Source organism: Scomber japonicus, chromosome 12, assembly GCF_027409825.1.
Source record: "Scomber japonicus isolate fScoJap1 chromosome 12, fScoJap1.pri, whole genome shotgun sequence".
In the NCBI taxonomy this organism is placed as follows: domain Eukaryota; kingdom Metazoa; phylum Chordata; class Actinopteri; order Scombriformes; family Scombridae; genus Scomber; species Scomber japonicus.
In genome coordinates, this window is record NC_070589.1 from 15,526,169 (window position 1) to 15,550,062 (window position 23,894).

At 39.5% G+C, this 23,894-nt stretch overlaps 3 protein-coding genes across 3 annotated transcripts; 2 read left to right on the plus strand and 1 right to left on the minus strand.

Annotated features, from left to right (window-relative positions):
- Window positions 1-2,263: 2,263 nt before the first annotated feature.
- Window positions 2,264-9,520, minus strand: mau2 (MAU2 sister chromatid cohesion factor). The gene is made up of 19 exons (XM_053329909.1): window positions 9,212-9,520; window positions 9,014-9,031; window positions 8,778-8,843; window positions 8,215-8,310; window positions 8,031-8,125; window positions 7,908-7,935; window positions 7,502-7,657; window positions 6,568-6,714; window positions 6,361-6,451; window positions 6,172-6,275; window positions 5,975-6,052; window positions 4,888-4,953; window positions 4,558-4,641; window positions 4,423-4,472; window positions 4,266-4,343; window positions 4,047-4,158; window positions 3,856-3,946; window positions 2,749-2,876; window positions 2,264-2,637 (listed from the first exon to the last, which is right to left on the minus strand). The coding sequence occupies exons 1-19, from the start codon at window positions 9,443-9,445 to the stop codon at window positions 2,563-2,565; spliced, it is 1,797 nt and encodes a 598-aa protein (XP_053185884.1). The 5' UTR covers window positions 9,446-9,520; the 3' UTR covers window positions 2,264-2,562.
- A 616-nt stretch (window positions 9,521-10,136) lies between these two features.
- Window positions 10,137-15,386, plus strand: armc6 (armadillo repeat containing 6). Its single transcript, XM_053329831.1, has 8 exons — window positions 10,137-10,239; window positions 10,350-10,491; window positions 12,337-12,422; window positions 12,508-13,078; window positions 13,207-13,352; window positions 13,440-13,571; window positions 13,661-13,798; window positions 13,905-15,386. The coding sequence occupies exons 2-8, from the start codon at window positions 10,371-10,373 to the stop codon at window positions 14,115-14,117; spliced, it is 1,407 nt and encodes a 468-aa protein (XP_053185806.1). The 5' UTR covers window positions 10,137-10,239; window positions 10,350-10,370; the 3' UTR covers window positions 14,118-15,386.
- A 284-nt stretch (window positions 15,387-15,670) lies between these two features.
- On the plus strand, window positions 15,671-22,863 carry slc25a42 (solute carrier family 25 member 42). Its single transcript, XM_053329835.1, has 8 exons — window positions 15,671-16,031; window positions 19,582-19,744; window positions 20,449-20,560; window positions 20,701-20,726; window positions 20,899-21,065; window positions 21,166-21,282; window positions 21,752-21,903; window positions 22,033-22,863. Exons 2-8 carry the CDS (start codon window positions 19,664-19,666, stop codon window positions 22,356-22,358), a joined length of 981 nt encoding a protein of 326 aa, XP_053185810.1. The 5' UTR covers window positions 15,671-16,031; window positions 19,582-19,663; the 3' UTR covers window positions 22,359-22,863.
- The last annotated feature ends 1,031 nt before the right edge of the window (window positions 22,864-23,894 follow it).

Below are 23,894 nucleotides of genomic sequence, written 5' to 3' on the forward strand. Positions count from 1 at the left end.
CACAGCAATTGCTTCTCTCAAAATGTTGCATTCATTCAGTCCATTTTTATAAAACATGCCATGAACAATCTCTCAGACAGTTTGGATATCAGTACATATAACTTTAAGGCCTTTTGATGACCTTTCTCAGAACAGGTGACCTGATCCTTACCCTCCCCACAGGTCTTTCTGGTTTCTGCAGTGGACATCAAGTTTTGTCATTTTTTTCTACGGTGTCCTCAGAGGTCAGTTCCTTTATAGCTTATATGCACAGCAATTATCTCCACAACTATAGTCTGTGTGAGTTTTTGCATGGACACATTTATTTGTTGTGTTGATTATGTACCTTAGCTACTATTAACCTTTTAGACTCAGTTGGTATTATTGAGTTCACTTTGCACTGTCTAGTATTATAACAAACACAGTGCTGTCTATTTCTTGAGTTAACTGTCTTTGTACAAGCACAGACACCGTCATGCACAGAGCACATGAACCCATCCAGGAGTTTCTTTTTTGGCAACTCATGGATGTTAATTAGCTGCTGATGATTAAATAACCCCAGACTAAAACTTTAACCTTTGAACCTTTAGAAGAGGGCAGGCCATAATCAAAATCTCTGCTCTCGTGGTTTGAAAATTGCTCTTTCAAATTGGATTTTGATACAAGACTATTGTTTTGGGCCTTAAACGACCATTCCAGCTGGATTGCAAGTTCTTTGACACTTGATCCATAATTTTTAAAAACGTAAAAGTTAAATAATTTTTTTTTTGCTCCAGACAAACCCATTACAATGTTAAAGTGCAGGCTGATTTGAAGTTTGCACCACATAACCTCATTACTATGATAATTATTAATGCAGATATTATGTTTTGTGTGATGGATTACATAATATTTAAGCATAGGTTGCAGTTTTTGTATGCATATACCCTCATACAATCACATGCTCTGCCACGTGCCACACAAACCATCAGTTATAACGACTGAGTGTTTTATTTCACATATTCGTGACACCAAGCAGTATAGTACAGAGAGTATCACACTTCTCTACATTCATTGTCTTTATCTCCTCTCTTTTTGCATGATGCTGGTAAAACAAATTTTGATTATTTCATAAGAATGATCAAGTAATCCTACTTATTTATAAAAACTAGAAGTTCAGCAATTAAAATCATTAAATAAATGGCATCCATACTGTAACCTTTATTGCAGTAATTGACTTGAAAAGAAAATGTAATCTCATAATGTTAAGGAAACAAATATCCATAGTATTAGGATAAATTGTAACTTTCAGAGGAGGGGTTTACTATAAGCCCTTTTGGGTTTCTTACCTCTCCTGCACAATCCCTGCTGTCACTTTTGATCACTTTGTGCTAATAAATAAAGTAAACTATTATGTTCCCAACATAAAAACATATTAGTATAATTAACCTGAACAGTATCTGGTAATGTATTGGGTATATTTAAAGGCAATATTAAATAAATAAGTTCTTTAAAACACAGATTTATACCGCCATCATCTGGAAGAAACACGTCATATAGAAAAAAAGAAAAATAGGAGTGATAAAAAAAACAATTACTCCAAAATGTTAACATGGAAAAGATAAAAATATGAGTTTCATCATGAAACAACATATGTGCAAACATTTAACAGTCAGTCTTATTCAGTATAAATATTAAATAACTGGTTTCTTGACTCCTGGCAAAATGTGCCTAGCAGACACAAGTACAGCACAGTGGGAGTGAGGTGGTAAAAGTCTAAAGGAAAGTAGTCAGACAACAAGTCGACTACATTTCAGTGTGGGAAATGAACCAAATACTTTTTTGTTGCATCTCAAAACATGTTAAGTACACTATTCATACATTAATAAATACTATTGGATATAAAGCAAGCCAATGGCTGCATTAACTGTGTATAAAATCTTCAGCTGGTTCCAAGTTCTTGTGAGTCAGATTTGAAATGATCTCCAATCTCTGTACAAAAAACAAAATGAATCCTGTTGTCCTTCAGTGAATAAACTACATATGCAGCTGTCCACTCAACCACATATCAAACATACCTCTACACTACATTAAGATCATTTCAGATATATAGTGTATATCTAAATGTAGGCTAACTAATACTGTCTGTCAGAAAAGTGCTTTGATAGTGAGATAATGAATTCATGCACAGCAATAGAGTGAGTCTTATTTGGCTGTGTTTGTTCAGCCAGTGGATGGATCTTACAAGCTAACTTCATCTGAGGTAAAAACACACTTCCATGATGATCTTAGGAGAGGAGTTCAGTTGAATTTAACTTTTCAATTTTTCCCGAGCAGGTAAGACAAACTATTATAACTACTCTAACCTGTCAGTGTAATACAAATGTGGCACTTGATGCTTTCTAAAAAACTTCAGAGCCAGTCGTGATCCCCAAATAAGTGAAAGAATGACACAGTGCAGTTTATCATTTCATTATCTGCCCTCCTTCCTCTTACCCTTTCATCAACTATTTCTGCTCTTTTTTTCTAGTCTTTTTATGCCATTTTGCAGCCATTGCTCCTGTCCTCTCCTCTCCTCTCCCCTGTCAGGCTGAGGACTTGCCCTCAGAGCAGGCTGGCCAGGCTGGTTGTAGGTCCGTTCTGAGGCTGAAACTGCACGGGGGGGAGGCCGTCTGTCCACTGGAACATAGCACATTACACAATGATTTCTTTCAAAATCTGAGCAGAGTGGACTGATTTGCTGTATCCAGTTAGACTGACAGTATGTGGACTGATATATGCTGTGCTTACACTGATGAGATTGTGCTCGGGGAGGCTGCAGGCTGCGATGTGGTCCTGCAGGAGCTGCTGGGACAAGTTCTGATGCATCTGAGTTGCCTCGTGGGCTTCCATGGTGTTTCCACAAGCCTCGTTGAGATCTGCTGGGAACACATCTATGTGAACACTGATGACCACACTCATCAATACACTTAGAATTACAGTTCTGTGCAAAGGATTTAGGCACTAAAAGTAAAATGAGGATGCTTACAAATATAATGCTATAAATTGTTTTATCAATTAACTCCATAGAAAAGATCACTAGAGAGAAAGTTGCTCCTGTTTCTTCCCTTCTCATCTTGTTACTGAAGTCAGTTCTTTATGACTCTGGTTGAATGTTTGGGGTCGTTGTCATGCTACAGAATAAATGTTTGCACTGTACTGTATATCAAGTTGTCCCAGTGCAGTGGTGTGTTTTATCAAACTATTTGTTAGATCCTTTGTCTCTGAGCCCTGCACACTTCTAATTTAGTTGTGGCTTCATTGCTTTGTGATATAACTGCTTGAGAAATCTCTGCATCATCTACAAGGACTTTCTTCCTCTTCTCCCTGTGACTGCTGAACATCAGTGCAGAATGGTGAGTTGAAAAGAAGTACCTTCTGTTTTGATTCTAATATATATTCATTCAACTGTTTTTACAAATAACCTTTTTTGTCGTTTTAGAGATTTGCCTACCAGAAATATACCTATCTGGGAATACTGCAGTGAAATGTATTGACCACATCTACTGTACAGTATGTGCTCTAGAGGATGAAGCTTTTACATTTTGGACACACCACGAGCTTCCCTCTTGCACCCCCATCAGGCCAAATTGTTAACTTAAACCTAACCTCTGAATTGCCACCTACATCTCAGATTCTTTTAGCCATTAAGAATGAAATTCAATCTGTTTATCAACCCACTTAGGATCAATAACGTATTATCTCATTTTAATTGTTGTGTGTAGTGAACATTTTAGCTTATAGAGGAGACAAGGTTTTGTTTAAATAGATATAAATATATAAATATGTCCTGTATCAAAGCAAAGCATCACCATGAAATCTATCACTGACTTCAGTGTGAGGTAAGGTTGGCAGTACCTTTGAGAAGAGCAGAGGACCAGAGCTGCACAGACGTGTCTGGGATTTTGCTGGCTAGCTGCATGGCAGGAACCACCATATTGTTACTTTCCTGGAGAAAATATGGAACCAGAAAGGCACTCATGATCAAATTTGCAGCCCTAATATATTACTGCAATATAATATATGAGATGGTAGAGATGTATACTCACCCTGTGATTCCCCAGAACGAAGAAGATATGACCCAGTAGGACTAGTGAGCAGGCAGTCAGCCTGTTTAGATCCTCAGCATTGGACATTTTTAGAGTCTCCCTTAAAAATCTTCTGTTGGTGCAAATTCACATGCTAATTTTTTTTGCTTTAAATACAAGGACAAAACAAGACCGAATGTAAGTTTGTGCTTATTAAAATGAAACAGAAGGCGTTCTTACTTGGCCTCATTGTAACGTCCCTGGAAAAAAGACAGGAGTCCCCTGATGTAAAAAGCTGCAGCTCGTAGACAATGAGAGCTGAAGAAGTCAAAGACATATTATTTTAAAAGACTTGAAACATGGTACAAACATAATATGATGTTGCATCTATAGTTACCTGACAGGAAAGTTATGATCAGGGTTAATCCTCTCTAGAAGGCTGTACAGCTGTTGATTCAAGAAGTAAATAGGATTTAAAATAATTAGAGAAAAGCATTGGTTTTAATGCTGGAGGGAGAAGTAGCTCTCTCACCTCTTGATGTCTGTTGCCTTCCCGGATGTAGACGCTGGCCAGGTTGGTCACAATGAACGTCCACAGCTCCTGGTGTGTTGTCATCTGTCAGAAGAAGAAGAAACAGTGACGACATTGAATCATCAAAACATGATTCTGTCAGGGAAATTGGTGGCATGATCACAATTTTCAGAAACCAACATTCACAGACTTGTTAGCTGATGAATGACAACATATCTTCTGAGGTTCAAAAACCCTATCCCAAGGACCTTCACTGATTTACTAACTAAAAACAACAACAATACACTAAATTGTGCCTTTTTCATTTAACAGTGGGGTCATGAAATTCACCTGTAGAGCAGCAGTGAACTGAGCCTCTGCATTATCCATACAGTTCACAGAGATACAGTAGAGTCCCTGACACAGAAAAAAGAGGAAACAGATGTAAATGGTTCATATTATCTGGAACAGAAACATCTTCTAAACAATAACAGTTAACAGCGCAGCTATTTGTTTCTGCAACCAAGGCAAATAAACAAAAGCACAAACTAGAAAAAAAGGGAAAGGTCCAATAACATGTGATGATAGGATACATTATCATTAGGGGTGTGACGAGATCTCGCGAGACTAAAACGTGACAATATTTCTCGTTGAAGTGAATGTTGTCTTGCAAAGTTATAATTAAGGGGCGCACCAAAAAAAAAAAAAAGAAGACAATCAGTTTATGTGATACAGGATTTGTGCAATTTACTCTTATTTGTGTGTTTTTTTTATTAGCAATATGTTATAATTTGTGATAACTGGATTCTTTATTTATTGATATTTATATATTAGAATTGTTTCTACTCTTTATAATTTACTTTTTGGTATTTGTGATTGTATCTAACCTTTGTATTTATGGTTGTTATTTCCATAAATACCAAAATGATCTATCTATAAAATGTCTATCTATATGGGGAAACCTTTTACAGTGCTGCATACTGCATATGATAATTATATATTTAGAAAGTAGAACTGAAGTGATTCATTACAATATGAAAACATTTCAAAATGCACCTGCATTATTTCCATTTTGTGAATTTCAAATAAAAGAACAGTCATATATTTCCTCATTGAAGTTTTCTTAAAAATATAATTAAAATCTCGTCTCGATCTCGTGAACCCAATATCGAGTCTCGTGAGCTGACTGTATCATCACACCCCTAATTATCATCCATTATTATAGCCAATGCATTGCCTGGGACACCAGTTGAAAGGCAATGGCTGAACTTTGATAAACGCCACAACAACATCATGTTGGTTTCAATGAACAAGAGTCCAATAGTCATTTCTGAACACTGTTATTCTTACAAATGTATCATGTCCTATTTCTATTATTATCAGCATGTCTAAGTTTCCTTTAGCTTTTAGTAACAGTTTTCTTCTCTAGTAGGCTTACCAGTAATGTGTGAAGCTGAGCAGCATGATTTGTAAACAGCCTGGGAGACTGCTGGCAAAGCTGACAAACCTGAGAAATCTAAACACAGACAGTAATTTATTACCAAAAGCCAAAAAGTTCCATAGCAGGATTGTGCCACAGAATCTGTGCTTTTACTCAATCCTCTCCTGCCTGTCCACATAAAGCTGGTGCCTCACCTCTTGTAATGCTGCAGCTTTGTGTCCAGTGACCAGCCGACATATGATGATGTGCTCCAGTATGATGACTTGGAACGTAGACAGGATGGGACTGTTGTCCAACACTTTGAACAGAAACAGACAGCTCAGAGTTAATTCAACATCTGTCACTGAGGAGGAAATAAACAGCAAGTATTCAAACAAACTTACTCTTCAGCTTCTCTAGCTGCATGAGAGCTTTGTCCGTGTACTTCTGCGCCTTCTCCAAATAGCCCGCCTGCATCGAGTGCATCACCGTCACCTTTTAACAAAACATGTCATGGTTTCAGTTACTTAAAAGCATGACACAGAAATATTATTAAAAAATGTTTAATTTCACAAGAGTAAAAACCACCTGTGTGTGTGACAGAATCTCACCAGGTACACAAGTACACACATATGCTCCTTTGGCAGCCAGTGGAAGAAAGCGGCTGGATTAGTGGGAAGGATCTCATCGTCATGGAGAGTGGAGATGGTCTGGATACACTGCTGAAGCTGCTTCAGACATGGCTTCACGCTCTTTACCTAAACCCAACATGTAGATCAACAGTTTGACTTTGTCACTTTTGGTATCATATCCCATTAGAGCTGCAACTAATTATTATATTTTATTACCAATTCTTAATGTGTCTTCTTGTCTATAAAATGTAGGAAAAAATAGTGAAGATGCTGCTTTTAGAGACCATGGTGATGTATTTAGATATCTTGTACTGTCTGACCAGCAGTTCAAATCCAAAATTATTTAGTCTACAAACATTTATGATAAAAAATGTCAAATCCTCACACATTTGAAAAGATGGAACCAGCAACATTTTTGGTTATTTCCCTGCAAGTGTGTGAGTGTGTGTGAGCCTTCAAAGGTGCTACATGAGTGCAGTCAAAATGAGGTGCCAATTAATTTTCTGTCGATCAATTAATATATTAATCGACTTATCTTTGCAGCTCTGTATCTGATCATGAATTCCTTTAAATTTTACACCATTAACTCAAAACCAAGAAGAAAGATATTGCTGTTTGTCCTAATATTGACTACATGTGTTAAACTTCAGGGCTCAGCAGACACCAGTTTACATTCCTGATCATTCATTTAATCAACAACAGCTTCTACAACTAGGTTAGGGTGAAAATTATTCATTGAATAAGCTTTCCTTTTAAATTTCAAATGTTTGTGTGAAAAATGGAAAGACCCATCATATGTTAGTAATGAGATTTTAAGATTGGGAAGATACCCCATTTAATATTGTACATGAGTCTGGCATTTACATGATATTGGATAACCACAGTGAGATATAATGAATAGATACATCTGTACCTGTCCAGCATCCAGGTAGTGTGTAACCTGCAGCACCAAGAAGAAAACTCTGAGGGACTCCTTCTGAATGGGGTTTCCCTGCCAGTTCTCTACAATAGTCCCGCACAGTGTCAGCAGAGGGTGCACTTCACTCAGCTTCCTCTCCATCAGCAACAGCTGCAAGGCACATGCAGTTTACAGAGTTGCAAATGTAATATAATATTAATAAGTATGTTTTAAATAGTGTATAATTACCTTAAAACTAAGAATGATTGTGTTTTCATTAGCTTAGAATGAGCTCTTGTATCAACATAGGGGGCAGGTCCACTTTCAGAGAGCTAACCATGTTGCACCACCATGTCTCTACAGCATGCCACTAAATCCTACACAGTACACCTTTCATTTGCAGAGTATGATGTGAACTCACCATTCCTTTACTTAATAAGAATAGAGCTCTGCAAGAAAAAGAAAAGAAAACCAAATGATCATTAAAACACAAATCAATGTGGAGTCCCACTGTGTTTTCAAACATAAATCTGCTGCCATTTACCTAGTGTACTCTGAGCCCATGACTCTTGCGTACTCTGCTCCGACTCCCAGCAGGTCACAGGCGGATACCAAGTCCTTCTCCAGTGCATGTAGTTGCTGAGAGAGAGAGAACGTCCTGCACATGACTGAAACACGCTGCAGATAAATTTGCCACAAGAGGATTGATAAAGATGCTATTTTCTTACTGCCAGTTGAAAAAGCAGTCTGCAGTGCCAGTAGGGAGTCTGCTGAGAGATCTGGATGGCCTCACGCAGCACTGGCTTTGCTGAGTCCACCAAGTTCTTAAAAAAATGACAAAGATGAGTTAAACGAAAAGAGAGAAAAACAACCAGCAACAACCGCTACAGAAAATACAGGAAATTGTTTTACTTTTGTGTTTGAGTAAAAGCCTAATTATTATTTCTATCTGATGAAACAAAATAATGCAGTTTCCCACTGAAATGTGAACCTTTTTGAACTTTTTGCTACACATTATTATAACAGGATCACTGGATGCAAGTCAGCCTGCAACTACCAGTCACCTTCATTATCAACTATTCTACCACAGTGAACATCAAAATGCATCTTTTGTCACATTAATGCTCCAAAACTCAAAGACATTCATGATAAAACAGAGAAAAGCAGCAGATCCTCAAATCTGAGAAGCTGGAAAATGCAAATGGTAGGCATTTATGCTGAAATGAATTAGACAATTCATCAATAGTCAAAAATAGTCGTAGATTGATTTGCAACAGATGGACTCACCTACCTGTTGACAATAAAACTCTGACAGGATACTTGCTGCTTCAAACTTGACGTCTTCAAATTGAGAGATCTGCAGTAAATCATTGAGGAAATGCCCCATAATTTGTAAGGTTAGTGCCAAAATGACTCCTGTACATCTTCCTACAACATGTGTGTATGATTATGAGGGAGACGTAATGAAGCTGAGGTCACACACCTTGTACTGATTTGCACTTCAGCTCATATTCAAAAAAAGGATACTTGTTGAGATATGAACCACTGTTGAGACAATAAGAAAACACTACATTAGTGTCAGCAACACCGGTGATGGTGCAGTGAATGAAAACAGTCTCTCTCTTTCTCTCTCTGTCACTCACTCACACACACACACACACACACACACACACACACACACACACACACACACACACCTGGACGTGTCTCTGGTCTGAAACTCACCGCCTTCTCCAGGTGAGTCTGGGCCAGCTCGCTGTTCTTTGTGTGGCGGTACAGCACCGAGCCCAACTGGAGGTGAGTCCGGGCCTCAACCCTCGGAGGCGGCTTGAACTGAATCACTGCCTGCAGACAGTGGACGCACAGGCGGATCTTCGGCGGACTGGAGGTGCGGAAATGTTCTGCAAAGCCCAGCAGGGCCAGGTACCAGGGATCCGGGGCGTCTGTGCTCGCTGCCATTTCAGTCGCCCGGAGAAAATAACCATTAAAAGATACCAATTTACTATTGAATCCTGCAGCCACTGCTGGCCTGTCTTGTCATTATTTACCTTCTTGTTTTTGGTGTAGGCACATTATCGCCACCTGCTGCTCCGGAGTGTGTGTCGCAGATTAAACGAGAGTAGCATTTAGTGGCATCAACCGGGGAGGTTGCAGACTGCCAACTTATTTTTGGCAAATTGTTTACACATAAAATGTGAAAATTTACTGAATGTTGTTATTTTATTTTTTAGTCATAGTTGAATTCCTTGACACTTAATTTCCTCTTCATACTTTTTTTTACGTTGTGTTTTTTGTTTGTTGTTGTTTTTTACTGTTTTCAATGAAGTTGAGAAAAAAAAGATAAAACAAAAAAACCCAAACAAATATTGGCTGCTGCATTTGTACATTTGTTCACAATTACTGACCCTAGTGCTAAAGAAAAAGGGAAATAAATAGTCTTGAGTGGAACTATAACCATCACAATATTTGTCCCTACCGAGCAGACATAAGCGAGGGACACTCTGGCGCCTAGTGTGTGCTATTCACATAAACAGATCCGTAATATTCACGCCCCGAGTTCGTTGCTACTAACAACAGAGAACACAGCCGACTACGCAAAGTGCGTAAATCGACAGCGGTGTTCGTTTCATTCATAACAGTGCAGCAGCTTTGTCACTGGGCGGTGGTATCAGCAATTTATGTGACTTTTGTATTTTATGTTGATATATTTTTAGAACCGGGAACATCCGACATTACAGCAACTTAACTGCACGGTAGGGTCATTATTTTGAACAGTTATAATCACCAACAGCATCTATCTATCAAACATAAACCAATCAACTCCATTGATTTGAATCATCACCACTATCACTCTATATTGCAGAGTGGACGATAACGTGGAAAAATGGCGAGGCGGAGGATCACACAGGAGACCTTTGATGCTGCTGTCCGGGAGAACATGGAGGAGTTTGAGATGGATCCCGATGAGGCTTTGAGGGAGGCTGTGGAACAATTTGAGTCTCAAGGTAACAGGAAGACCTCTCTGGTAGTTCAGTGGTGTACATTAGCTACTTACATTAGCTTGAATATTGAAGTTACTGTGGAGAAACTGAGCCAGTGAATTAAGTATGAAGAAGTGAACGTGTACACACGGAAAGGAAGGAATTGTGAATGGCCAAATTAGAGCCAGTAATATATATCTGGTCTATTATTGGCTCTAATTTGGCCTCTCTAATTTATATATCAGTACAGATGGGTGACAAATTAAAGGAAAGGTCAGTACAGGTCTGAATGCTTAACCCTTACAGTGAGTGGATCTGTTCGCTCTGCTGTACTGTGGGGGATTATTGGTGGTTTGGGTCCACTTGTACCGGTAGAGTAAAGGCTCTCTGCATCTCATTAAGACACTTTATGTTGTTTTTTATTTTATTTGTCACCCGTCTGTATGTTGGTGACGAACTAACAAGAAATGCCAAAGAGATGTGGTTGAGGCAGTGTATACTTTGTCTTCCAGAGAGCTTATTTTTGACCCCTGTCTACATATCTTGGCCACAGTTATTTAAGAAACATTTAATGGTGTTCATGATAAATAAAGTAGAACTTCTGATATATAGTGATTGAATTTTTTAAGCTCTATTTTTGATCAGTATCAGCCTAAAACAAATCCATTATTGACTGACCATCAGCCCAAACTGCAGATGCTCTGGTTGCTAAAATTTCTAATTTATGCAAATGTAAAGAAAAACTGTCGCAAAAGTCATGACATCATGTCTACATGGATCTACAGCGCCAGGGCCGGCATCTCACTTAAACCAGAAGGTCTGAGGGTTGGCGTGCATAGTGTTTAATAATGGACAGGAAATACCATCCACACAGACTGCTTCAATGTTCAAGGGTTGTCTAACGAACGTGAGGAAATGTTAAAATGCCTCTCTATAAAGACAAATGTAAACACCTCTGTACCTTCAGGGGAAGTTTAAAGTATTAAAACATTTTTATACCTCTCAATAAAGTGGACCCCTCTGTTATAAAGAGCTGTCCAGTATCCTGCATACTGAGTTAGGCTCAGGCGGGGAGTTCCTGTCCTCTGAAAAGAAGCCAATGCGGAAATAACTTAGAGCTGCATTCTATCAAAAGGCCACCAGGGGGCGACCGTTTTGTGTTCAAAAAGACATCCGGCTCTATACAAGTCAATGGAGAATTCACCCAACTTCTCACTTGATTTTATGGTCTCAATCGCTAGTTTAAAGCCTTCTTCAATGCAGTATGATGTTCATTTGTGACATTTTGGCCTCCCTGATTTTATATTTGACGATAAAGCAGGCTACGTGGCTACGTTGTGATTGACAGGTTGATTGACCAATGTCCTTGAGATCCAGCCCTCGCAACCAATCGCAGCCTCCCGCTCCGCCGTTGGTCCCGCCATGAGGCGGGTTCATGATTCCGCCTCATGCCCATATAAGTAAAATCCGTGTTCATTTTTTCCCAGAATGCACCTGAAATTTTCAAGATGGCGCTGCCTAGATTCGATACTATTGGCTTCCGAGCAGCAGTCCACAAACCAATGGGTGACGTCACGGATGTTACGTCCATTTCTTATATACAGTCTATGGTTAGGCTGCAGTATGACACCTCCCTCAGAGTGTGTAGTTTAGTGCTGCTTTGTTAAAGGGAACACACACACACACACACACACACACACACACACACACACACACACACACACACTGCGGCCGGTCAGACAGGTGTGGCTGGCCTCTGCGTGTAGACTATATGCTGTAAGTTATGAACAGTTCAGGTCCCTTTCTGTTTTGTACTTGATGATTTGTAGTGTGTTAGTACATTAACCCTACTCTGATGTGTGTATGCAGGTGTGGACCTCAGTTGTATAGTACAAGCTGTGCCAGCTGTGTCCACTGATGATAAACAAGAGGAGCAAACACACGAAGTCTTACAGGTGAGTCTTTTGTTGAAACAGGAAAAATAACTGCATAAGTATGTATTTGTTTATCTTCGTTCATTTGTTTTGAACAACCCTGCAGGCGTTGGAAGCCCTCCGGATTGGAAAAGACTCTGCTGATGTTAAAGAGGTGACAGCAGATCTAAAATGCTTCACTGAGCAATGCTCACTTGGATTTGCTCAGAGGTACCTGGCTGCCCAAAAAGACGCCTACCCCATCATCCTCTCCTACTGCAAAAGGAGTGTGGAGGAGCAGGAAGCTGTGTTAGCAACCATGTCTGCCCTGGCTGCACTAACAGATGGACAGCCAGACTTGTTAGATGCAGAGGGCCAGCAGTTCCTTTTGAATGTCCTTAAGAAGTACCAGGCAGATTCCTCTGTGACGTGTATTGCCATCTGCGCTGTACGTCACTGCTGTCTGAAACACGAACAGAACAGGCAAGATTTGGTGAAATGCGGTGTTCTCCCTCTGCTAACGGGTGCGGTTACACAGCACAGTGGAAGTGCTGCGCTGGTCAAAGAGGCCTCTGCAGCACTCAGGGTCATGACTTTTGACGACGATGTCCGCGTTACATTTGGGCATGCTCACGAACACGCCAAAATGATTGTTCTAGAACACAATGGACTGAAGGTCTTAATTGAGGCTGCAAAAGGTAAAACCAGCTAATCCCTAATTTATTTTGGGTTAAGCTACCATGTTTTTTCTAAATCTGATTTTTTTAATTATGCGTTTTGAATTTCACTCATGTCATTTCTTTTTTCTTGTGCTCCTCCTCCAAAGCTCACACTGACAATACTCCTGTCCTGAGTGAGCTGTGTGCAACTTTGTCTCGTCTGGCTGTAAGGAACGAGTTCTGTCAAGACATCTGTGATCTGGGAGGACTGAAATTCATGATGACACTGCTTGCGGAAAACTATGAGTCACCGGTAGAGTAGAAACACAACACAAGGGATTGTGATATAAAAGTTTCAAATTCCATGTTCATTCTCACTGAACTAGTTTTCCCCTTGCAGGAGTTAGTTCGGCAGGTCCTGAGCGCCATACGAGCTGTAGCAGGAAATGATGATGTGAAAGATGCTGTTGTCAATGCAGGTGGAGTCCAGCTCATTGTCATAGCCATGAATAGACACATGAGCAATGCTGCTGTAAGTTAAAGGTCATATCTACATGCTTAGTGACTTTGAAAGAGTTTGAACAAATATCTACTACAGATAATGTTCATACTGTGTTGCAGGTGTGTGAGCAGGGCTGTGCATGCCTCTCTGTCCTTGCTTTACGTAAACCCAACAACTGTAAAGTCATCATGGAGGAAGGAGGAACCTTGGCTACTGTGCAGGCTATGAAGACACATACTAATGTGGCCAATGTGCAGGTATAATTCTGTTAATCATTAATAATAAATATATCCCTACTTGGAAAAAACATGCCTCATGACATGTCCACTGTCTATTGTTTGTGTTTTCCTCTTTGATAAACAGAAACAGGCGTGTATGCTGTTGAGAAACCTGGTTTCACGTATGCGTAACTTCAATCAGTCAATCCTGGAGATGGGAGTGGAGCCCCTGATAGTGCAGGCACTAAAGACCCATGAAGACTGTGGTGATGTGGGTAAAGCAGCCCTCAGAGATCTGGGATGCAAGGTGGAGCTACGAGAGCTGTGGACCGGCAAACATGGCAGCCTCACCAACTAAAGGTGGAGGAGAGCAGCTCTGAAAACGAAACATGCGTATCACGAGTTTGCCTGAAATGCATTTGTCAGGCAAGACATTACTTTCTTAATCCGAGCATAAATATTTGTGATGTTCGTACGTATAGCCAGTAGTTGAAACAGATGCACACGTATTGAGCTACACATACCTATAGACATATTTGTAGAGTCCAGTTGTTGCAGAGGAGGGCTGAGACTGATGATTATTTTAATTTGCGTTTAATCTGTTGATAATTTTCTTGATTACTCATTCAGTCTCTAAAATTGTGAAAAAAGCCCATCTCAACGTCTTCCAATGACTATCTTTGTCCGACTGACATTCCAAAACCCAATTATGCTCAAATTACTTTGACACAAAACAGAGAAAAGTTACAAATCCTAACATGTGAGAAACTGGTACCGTGAAGTGCATTTTTGTGTAGAAAATGACTTAAGCGCCTGATTAGTCATCAAGATTCTTGTTGCGTCAACTGGACAACAGTTTGATTATTCATTTCAGCTCTACTTTTGTGCACTGCACAATGCCAGCGGTCAATACACAACACTTTTTCCAGGTTGAATAAATCCTTTTCAAGGTTTTTGAAATCTAAACGGTCACAACTGTCCTGTTTTACCTATTGTTTTACTGTTTTATTTCATTTACAGTTATTTAATCTCTTAACATATTTATGTTGATGAGTTGTTAAATATACATTTATGTGTTTTGAGCCATAGGTAAATGCATTTGCTGCTATGCAAATAGTGTAACTGCCATACTGGCAGAGCTAAATTTTGACATTTATTGAATGCCTTATTTTTTACTGGCGCTTTTCTTCTTCATAAACATTAAAACAGTCCCAAGTCAAGGTCCACTTATTAGCTCTACCCTGTGTTTTCAGCTGTATGACCGAGTCTTCACCAGTGAAAAAAGGTGGCCTAGTTGAAAATTGATCTGTTGACATGTGAGTTCAACAGCTGTTTTGTTTCATTCATAGTTATTTAACAGTTCTCATCCATGTTGGTTTTAAAGCCATGCATGAAAGTTAATTGACCTTTTAACAGTGTAGTCTGACAAATAATCAAGATCCAAGACCTTGTGAATGAGTGTGAGCAAACTGTATCTGCAGAAGAGAAGTGTGTGAGAGGATTGGCAGTCATGGCTAAAACCAGAAAGTGGACTCTGAAGTGGGACGTTTTTTGTCTACTTTGATATTGTTTTTTTAGTTGTTATGTAAGATATTTTAATGTTGAATTTAAGTCTCTGAAAATAAAGAACCACCACTGACAACAACATATTTTTATCCTTCAGTGTGAGTGTGTCTTATGTGTGTTTAATGTATTTGCTCAGACTGAGACTAAAATCGTTTGGAAATGCTCAGTGCTCTTCATGGACAAGAAAAAACCTCAGAAGAAACCACAGTAAACCCAATTTGTTGACAACTGTCTCCTACTCACGCCCCTCTAACCGACCTATCCAAGCACGCCCCACCTCAGCGGGACTTCATTTCCCACAATCCCCCTGCACTCGTCCTTGTCAAACCAAACCTCGCTCTGGTCAAGCTAACTGCCCCCGGTAACGACAGAAACACAACAGCATGGACGGCGCCAGTCACTCAAAGTCACTGCAGGACTGATGAAAGTGTGAAATATGTGGAGGACAGTGCCTTCAACACCGGGAGACATTTTTATCAACTCAAATTTACTCTCAATATTTTCGTTACGCTGGTGACGAAACTACGTTAGCCTAAGTAGTGACTGATGCAGCGGGAAGCTAACAGCTAGCTGTGGTTATCTAACTAACCTGCTGCTTCATGTAGGTGTGGAAGAGAGATTCAGAGAAAACCTGCTAACCACTCGGAAATAACGCACCCGGCGAACGACAGTAAAACTTCTTCGTGCTGGTGTCAAAATTAATCAGGTAAGATATGTAATTGTTGGCTAGTGTTGGTGAGCTGTGACAGCTGGCTGTAAAGGCTCTCTGTGTTATGTCAGTGGACAAGTTTAGACAAGACTGGAGGTGCCCTAACATTATTCAGAGATACAAGACGAGCAGCGTGATGAGTGTTAAATGAATGTCAAATTACATCACAGGATCGATACGACGTTGTGTTTAAGGTTAGGATGTGTCAAAATTGAACCAGATGCTTCAAATAATATTTCCAATGAATATGAAAACGTGGGATGAAATGCTGCTACAAAACAGGCAAAATACAACAACATCACAAACTAGCTGCATCTAAAATGTCTAACAGAGCATATTTAAAAAAAAAATTCTATTCGTCCCTTATTTTGTCAGGAAAGTCCCAATGAGATACATGAGTCATGTTAGTTTCATGTCAAAAGAAAAACTGACTGTAATAAAACAATACATACAACAATACATAAAAGTAAAGAATAAAAGAAGAGAACCATAAAGGCCACACCATAGATATCAATAACACAGTCCAGTTGTATAAAACGGTAACATGTTTCCTTCAGGGAAGTTTGTAAAACACCTTTAATGGTATTCGGACATGGAGTCAATCCCTGAAATGTTCAGGAAAATTTCCTGCATGAGAGCAGGGTTAAAAACTTCAGGGAAATCTGTTCTGCCAGTTTCCCACCACAAGATCTAGTAACAGTTCAGGGAAAGAGGGATTAACTTAATAGTACTTTGCAGCTGCTTCTGTACCCAAGGTGTGAAAAAGGAGAAAGTGGTTTTTACCAAGCTCTGAGCCTACAGACAATTAAAGAATCCAATTAGTAGATCTAGTACTATAGTTGCTGGTAGGATAGGATAGCAGTAGGTAGAAACGTGTATTTTTCTATTTGGGTTTTGGACTATTATCTGTCTGAATAAACAAACAATTTTATGACATTAAGTCTCAGGAAAATTGTAATGATGATTTTCCAACGAGTGCTCTAATTGTGAAAATACATACTGACCCATATTTACTGTATGGATATTAAACATGAATGTAATGTTTGCCTTTTTGTCTTGTTAGTTAGTATCATTTACAGTTATTTATTATTGATATGTGGCATATTCTGGTCTTATATATGCTGATATTTTATTACATATACAGTTGAAAGGAGTCACACACATAGACTTCTCCCAAAAACAGCTCAGCAGACAAGACACTGCTGTGTATTAATCACTATTAATCACACGTACAGCGCTACAGGTCAACAAAGTTGTCTCCATTACTCTGTGTGCACCATGGGAATGGGCGACTGGCCTGTAGATTGTCAGCTGAGTAAATCCTGCAGCAAAGCCTGAAGGGATACCAAACAGACGAGCTAACAGTCAGGAGGAACAAGGAACTGTAAAATGATATGTGTGAAAGGGGCTGTAGGGAGGGGCGAGGTTACAGGCAATGAGTAAGGACAGTGACTGAGGTGAAATGGGACACATTGGGGGTCTAACTGCTCATTTCAGGACCTGGCTTGAAGCCCTGTTATACAAATGCCAATGTTAGTTGCCCATGACTACCCCCCCTTCTCAGCAGCACACCCTCTGTCTGCTCTCTTGTCTCATTTCTTTCTCTCTCCATCTTGTTTTTCTCTTCACTGTTGATAAACCTGTTATGGCTCTGCATTTTCCTCAATAGTTTACAGTTAAAAATAACTACAGCTGCAAGGATTACTCAATTAATCGATTTGTCCATTGACAGCAAATTCATCCCCAACTATACTACTACTAAATAGATTTGTTGTTTTGAGTAATTTGTAAAGCAAAAATGTACAAATTCTCTCCCAGCTCAGAAATGTTTTTATTTTACTATTTTTTGACATTTTATAGACCAAACAACTAATTGATTAATTAAGAAATGATCAGATTAATCAGAAATAAATAAAACGATTGTTGCAGCCGCATATATAATTTTAAAAATCATTTTCTGCTCCAGTTAATCAAATGTGAATCAGCTTCATATCTTTGTATCAAAATACCTTTTTGTTATTCATACAGTGGCTCAGTTATAAATCTCGATATGACCCTGTACATATATTGGCATCAGTGTGTGTATAGGAGATCTGATGAGTAACAGAATAATAACAGAAAAGTGCAGTACAGAAATGTTAAAGGTAGGTTAGTTTAGTTTAGATTGTTTTATGTTATTGTTCTTTCTCAAAACTAAACCATAGCCAATAAATCATAGTATCCAGTGTCTTTCAGGTTAGATTTGGGTACAGTAAACAATTTAATGATATTATGTGAGAGTTCAGGTCAGCTCTGATATACTGTTGACATTTTTGCTGTTGTGTAAATTGTACGTTAAAGACAAAATTATTTATTGAAAGTAAACAGCAGGCTAATCTACTGCCAGTCAGGCTCAATTATTTGCCAACTTCAGATTGTAATGTAAGATGGTTTCAGCAGTGATTTGCTGTGTTTTCTATGTAACAGTAAACCAGAGTGTCTGTGGGGGTTGAAGGTTTCATGAATAAGTGATTGTCTGGTAAAATGATTAGCTAACTACAAAGCATGCAGACATCATTGTTTGTTAAGGTAGTTAGACTGCCCCAGATAATTTTCCTCCTTCTAAAATTCATCTTGTTGAAGATTGTGTACTTCATTGTACAGAAAGTACTGATTGTACAGAGATGTGGGCACACTGTGTAATCTTGTATTATGTTAGCATGGGAGAGGCTTCAATGGGCACCTTTCACCTACAAGTCCTCACTCTGCCCTTCAAGAGATATTTCTGGGTGTTACTTAGCTCTACTTTGCTTCCTATCTTTATATATCCTTAAAAGGTGGGGCAGTCTAACTGGATAACTCTGCAGGTAAATATTTAAATAAGAGCAGTGATTCATGACACCATAGGTAAAGTAAGGGTGCTGTCAGATTATTCTCTTTTTGCTGTACATTTGCCTCATAGCTAAGTGACAAAAGCTCTCATGGTTGCCAGATGCATCATGCTTTCTGGCACCTCAGTGTAATAGTTACTGTCAGAGTAAATGATGGAAGGATTTGTCACTGTAAATATAGAGCTTGAAGAAATGCTGGTACATGTCAGCACCCAACACAGTCTGAAGCAAGACCGAAAACAAACCCCAACCTGTTTAATGAAACTTACTCAACTAATGGCTTTTCATTAAAAAAAAAAAAAAAAGAAATCAGAAATCAGAAATCACTGTTGATAGATTACCATTTGTAAAAAATAAAAAACCGAAAAGGAAACCGCTGCACTAGAGGTGTATATCTTATTTGTTTGAAGATAGTGATCCTCTGCTAAATCTTGTATACTGATCTGACATTGCTTTAGTCAGCAGGATGAATGCAAGAAGAGATTATTTTGTTTAACCGTTTGCTGCTCATTGCCACATAATGAGGTTATATTCTTGATTCTTAATTTGATTCCCTGAATGATTGATAGTCATACTATACGTGACACTTAATCCTAATGCAGTTTCCCTGACGGAAGAAGAGTAGAAGCTAAAACTGACCTATCTTTCTCTCTCTGACCTCTCCTTCTCCTCTGTAGCTCTCAGAGCCTGCGGTTTGCTGCCTCGCTGGTGGTCGAATTCATGAGCGTGCTTCGTGACAGCAGTGTATAGTCCTCGGGGATGGGGAATGGAGTCCAGGAACAGCGGGCATCACTCACACAGGGAGAAGTGCTGCCCCTGGCTTCGTCCAGTCAGTCAGAAGTGAGCGACAATGTGAAATCTTTTAAACACGATACTTCCTCCCACACAAAAAAACAAAATGCACCACAGCTCAAGCTTAATATATAAATTTGAGTGAATTGTTTTGTCTAGAGACTGATTAGATGCTCACTTAACAATGAATGATGCAACAACACCTTAGACGTCAAAGTAGTCATGGTGATTTTCTAGTTTGTTTGAATTATCACAATTTAAATCCAAAAGTTGGTATGAGCCCAGACAGCCAGTATTTAAGGGCCACAATTTTTTTTTCCCTCAGTTTTAGCTAAACGTCACTTAACCATTGAAAAGAGAGTTCTGTGTGTAGATGATGACTTAACTGTTAAATCACCACAATATTAAATTAAAGTTTGTTTGTATCATTGTTTATTTTTATGATCAGCTTGTTTCTAGGGAATTTACATACATTGCTAAAAGTGAGTAATGAAAAAATGACCTCATTGTTTGTGTTTTATCTGAGATAAACTCTGTGGCTTCAAAGCTCTTGTTCATTTAAGGACATCGGGTCACATTTGTTTGTGAGCCCGTTAGTCAGATATTGTCTGTTATCCTGATGCAATTCTAGTTTAATGATCTACAGCAACCCAAACACAACTTTGTTCACATCAGGACACAGCTGTATTTACAGACTTAACAGAATTAACTTTGTTGGTGACACTAAATGTGATTCCTCCATTGCTGCGCAGGGCCTGAAGCAGACTCGGTCTATCATCAACTCGCTCTTCTCAGGGGCTTTAGCAGGAGCTGTGGCCAAGACAGCTGTCGCCCCTTTGGACAGGACTAAAATCATTTTCCAAGGCAAGTTGGATGCTCTCTTAGATTTTGTGGATGACATTGGTTAATATCTTGACTTTATGTCATGTTATAACTGATTAAAGTACAGTGTGAACACTACAGCACATGTGTAATTTCTGTTGTATGTATGTTTTGTTTTTCAGTGTCTTCAGCGAAATTCTCTGCCAAGGTAGGTTTGATCTGGTATCATATAAATATATTTCATCATAATATTTCCTGCCATTTGCGTAATAAAACAGTTGTCTACTTCTTATCCATATACACATCCATTACATCCATTACACATTCACATTCGACTGTTCATCATCTCAGTCTGACTGTGAGTATTTATATGTTTACAGGAAGCCTACAGGTTGATCTACCGCACCTACCTGAAGGATGGCTTCTTCAGTCTGTGGCGGGGGAACTCTGCCACCATGGTGCGTGTCATCCCGTATGCCGCCATCCAGTTCTGTGCACACGAGCAGTACAAAGGGCTGCTGGGAGGCTACTACGGCTTTCAGGGAAAGTAAGTGTCAGGTAGAATGCTTATTTAAGAGTTTTTAACATGTTTCATGTCGAGTAATAAAAACTTAAAAGGCTGATGATTGTCTTCATCTGTGTTTCAGGGCCCTGCCTCCATTTCCAAGGCTACTGGCCGGGTCTATGGCTGGCACCACAGCAGCCATGCTGACGTATCCTCTGGACATGGTGCGAGCTAGGATGGCTGTAACGCCAAAGGAAATGTAAGGCCAGTTTTTTTTTAGTTGTCCACACACAGTTATTGGTGTGTGAGGACACCTCAATATCAACTAAACCAAAGCAACACAAGAGTATGTATTGGTTTGAGTGTGGATCTACAGCATTCAGGTTTAGGATGAACTATGAAGCCATGATGCTACACAATGATTCCCTCTGACATAAAATTGTTATAGTGCAATCATTGCAGCCAGCTTTTAATTATCAGGTCCTAGATCTGTTAGGAACGATGCTTCTGTTGCTGACACATTTGTAGTTTTAGGTACTGATGATTAACCAATATTCACTGCTAAAGAGTTGATTGCTGGTCTTAAATTATGCCAGACTGTGTGTAAGCAAAAATCTATGAGTTAACTACGTTGACCACCTCCACTAATGAGAGCATCATTAGTATTAAAGGGGAAATGATGATTAGTAAGTCCATGCTCATATTTTCTGGTTTTGTTTCTTGTTTAGGTACAGTAACATTCTGCACGTGTTTGTGCGGATTTCTCGAGAAGAGGGACTGAAGACATTGTATCGAGGTTTTACTCCCACCATTCTGGGTGTTGTCCCCTATGCTGGTCTCAGCTTCTTTACCTATGAGACACTGAAGAAATTACATGCAGGTACTACATTACTACAGCCGTGTCCTGTGTATCATACATACATACATACATACATACATACATATGTGTGTATATATATATATATATATATATATATATATATACCTTCAATGCTCCTCTTTCATATAGAGAGAAGTGGTCGCCCGCAGCCCTACTCCTATGAACGTCTGGCCTTTGGAGCTTGTGCAGGTCTCATCGGTCAGTCGTCGTCTTACCCTCTGGATGTGGTACGACGGCGCATGCAGACTGCAGGAGTCACAGGTCACACGTACGGCACCATCCTGGGCACCATGAGGGAGATTGTGTCTGAGGAAGGGATTATCCGCGGACTGTACAAAGGTCTCAGTATGAACTGGGTCAAGGGGCCCATTGCGGTGGGGATCAGCTTCACCACCTTTGATCTCACTCAGATTCTCCTGAGGAAGCTACACCAGATGGGCTACACGGCTCGATAATGTCGAGAAAAGGAGGATGACGGGGATAGCGGGATGAGGAGGAGCATCCCCTTAGACCCTCTCAGGAGAAAATGAGAGAGTGATGAGTGTGGATTGCGGGATTGAAGGAAAAACACACTGTCTCAGGATGCGTGGGTAATATTAATGTACTCTCCCGCTTTATCTGTGTGAAGCAGGGGAAGTACAGTCCCTGTAGATGTGAGGTATGTTGGATGGTACCGAGTACCTGTACACACTGTTGTCATGGACATCTAAGTGCAATATGCTCAGTGGTTTTATGTGCGTATGTGTGTACTACTTTATTATAATGCTCCCGCCCTCGTGGACCAGGCCTGTGAGTGTGTCCATTAGTCACAGAGTTTGGAGGTTCACACTCACACACTGAGGTCTCCCAACTGCCTTGTATCTGCTTAAAACTGACACCTTCCAATGCAATGCAGGTTGCCACTCATTTAACTTTTAAAATGCATTAGGTTTGATAAGAGTAAAATATGCCCCCTTGAGATTTTGTTTTGTTGTGATTGAGTTTGTTTTAAGGAATTATACCAAAGGTGAAGATATGAGCTAGCTGCAGATTATATGTGGTGTTTGTATATTTAAGCACAAACGTTCTTGCCCAGTACAGAGGAAACAGCATCGTTATTGCCGTCACACAGTCAGTTTTTGTTAGAGTTGAATATCTTCAATCACTGAGTCCTTTGTTGTTCTCCTACAGATTGAATTTAAAAAAAACTTTATTTGACAGGTGAGCAACATTTTTACGTCAGTGCCAACATAAATGAAGTGTAAAGAGTGCCCATATTATTTTATCTGTGTTTTCACTAATCATATCATGGGCATTTTAAAATATGTAGATTTTTTGTTTGAATTATTGATAAAGGCTATAAAACAGATAATTATTGAGAATAGCATCTAAATCTGACAGCAGACAGTTCAGACAGATGATTCCAAACATGAGATTACAGTAAATTAACATTTAACATTTATAATGTTGCTGACACTGTGAGATGTGTTGATTCAGTTCTGATATTCTGTCCCCAAATATAAATCAGTGTTGGAATCACAGATACATAAACATCGTCTTCGGTTTGCTGTCAGTGAGGCAGCTGCAGGACGTCTACTGCTGCCATTCATGTCTGTTGTGTTACTTACTTTTTGATTTTTCCTTTAAGCACTCAACAGAGGGTTGTAGCAGTTTTTGTTAATGAATTAACCTGACTGGAAATATGCACACGCCTAGTGAGGAGATGATTTAAGTTCTCTGTGGTAGTTTGATGTAATTTTAGTTTTGTTTCAGTATTTTAACTTACCTCAACACAAGCAAACGTTGATGAAATGTTTTATGTGGAGTTGTGTCAAAACAGGACTTGGTTTGCATTTCGATGTACGTGAAGCAGTGTAACGTTTCAACAGTGCTGATGTCGGCTTACAGGTGTTGAGGAGTGTCAACAGTTTCTATACTTAGAGCACACAAACACAGGCAGGACGGTTGAGCTGAGTGAGCAGCTGAGTGTGGAGCCAAGTGGAGCAGAGGGC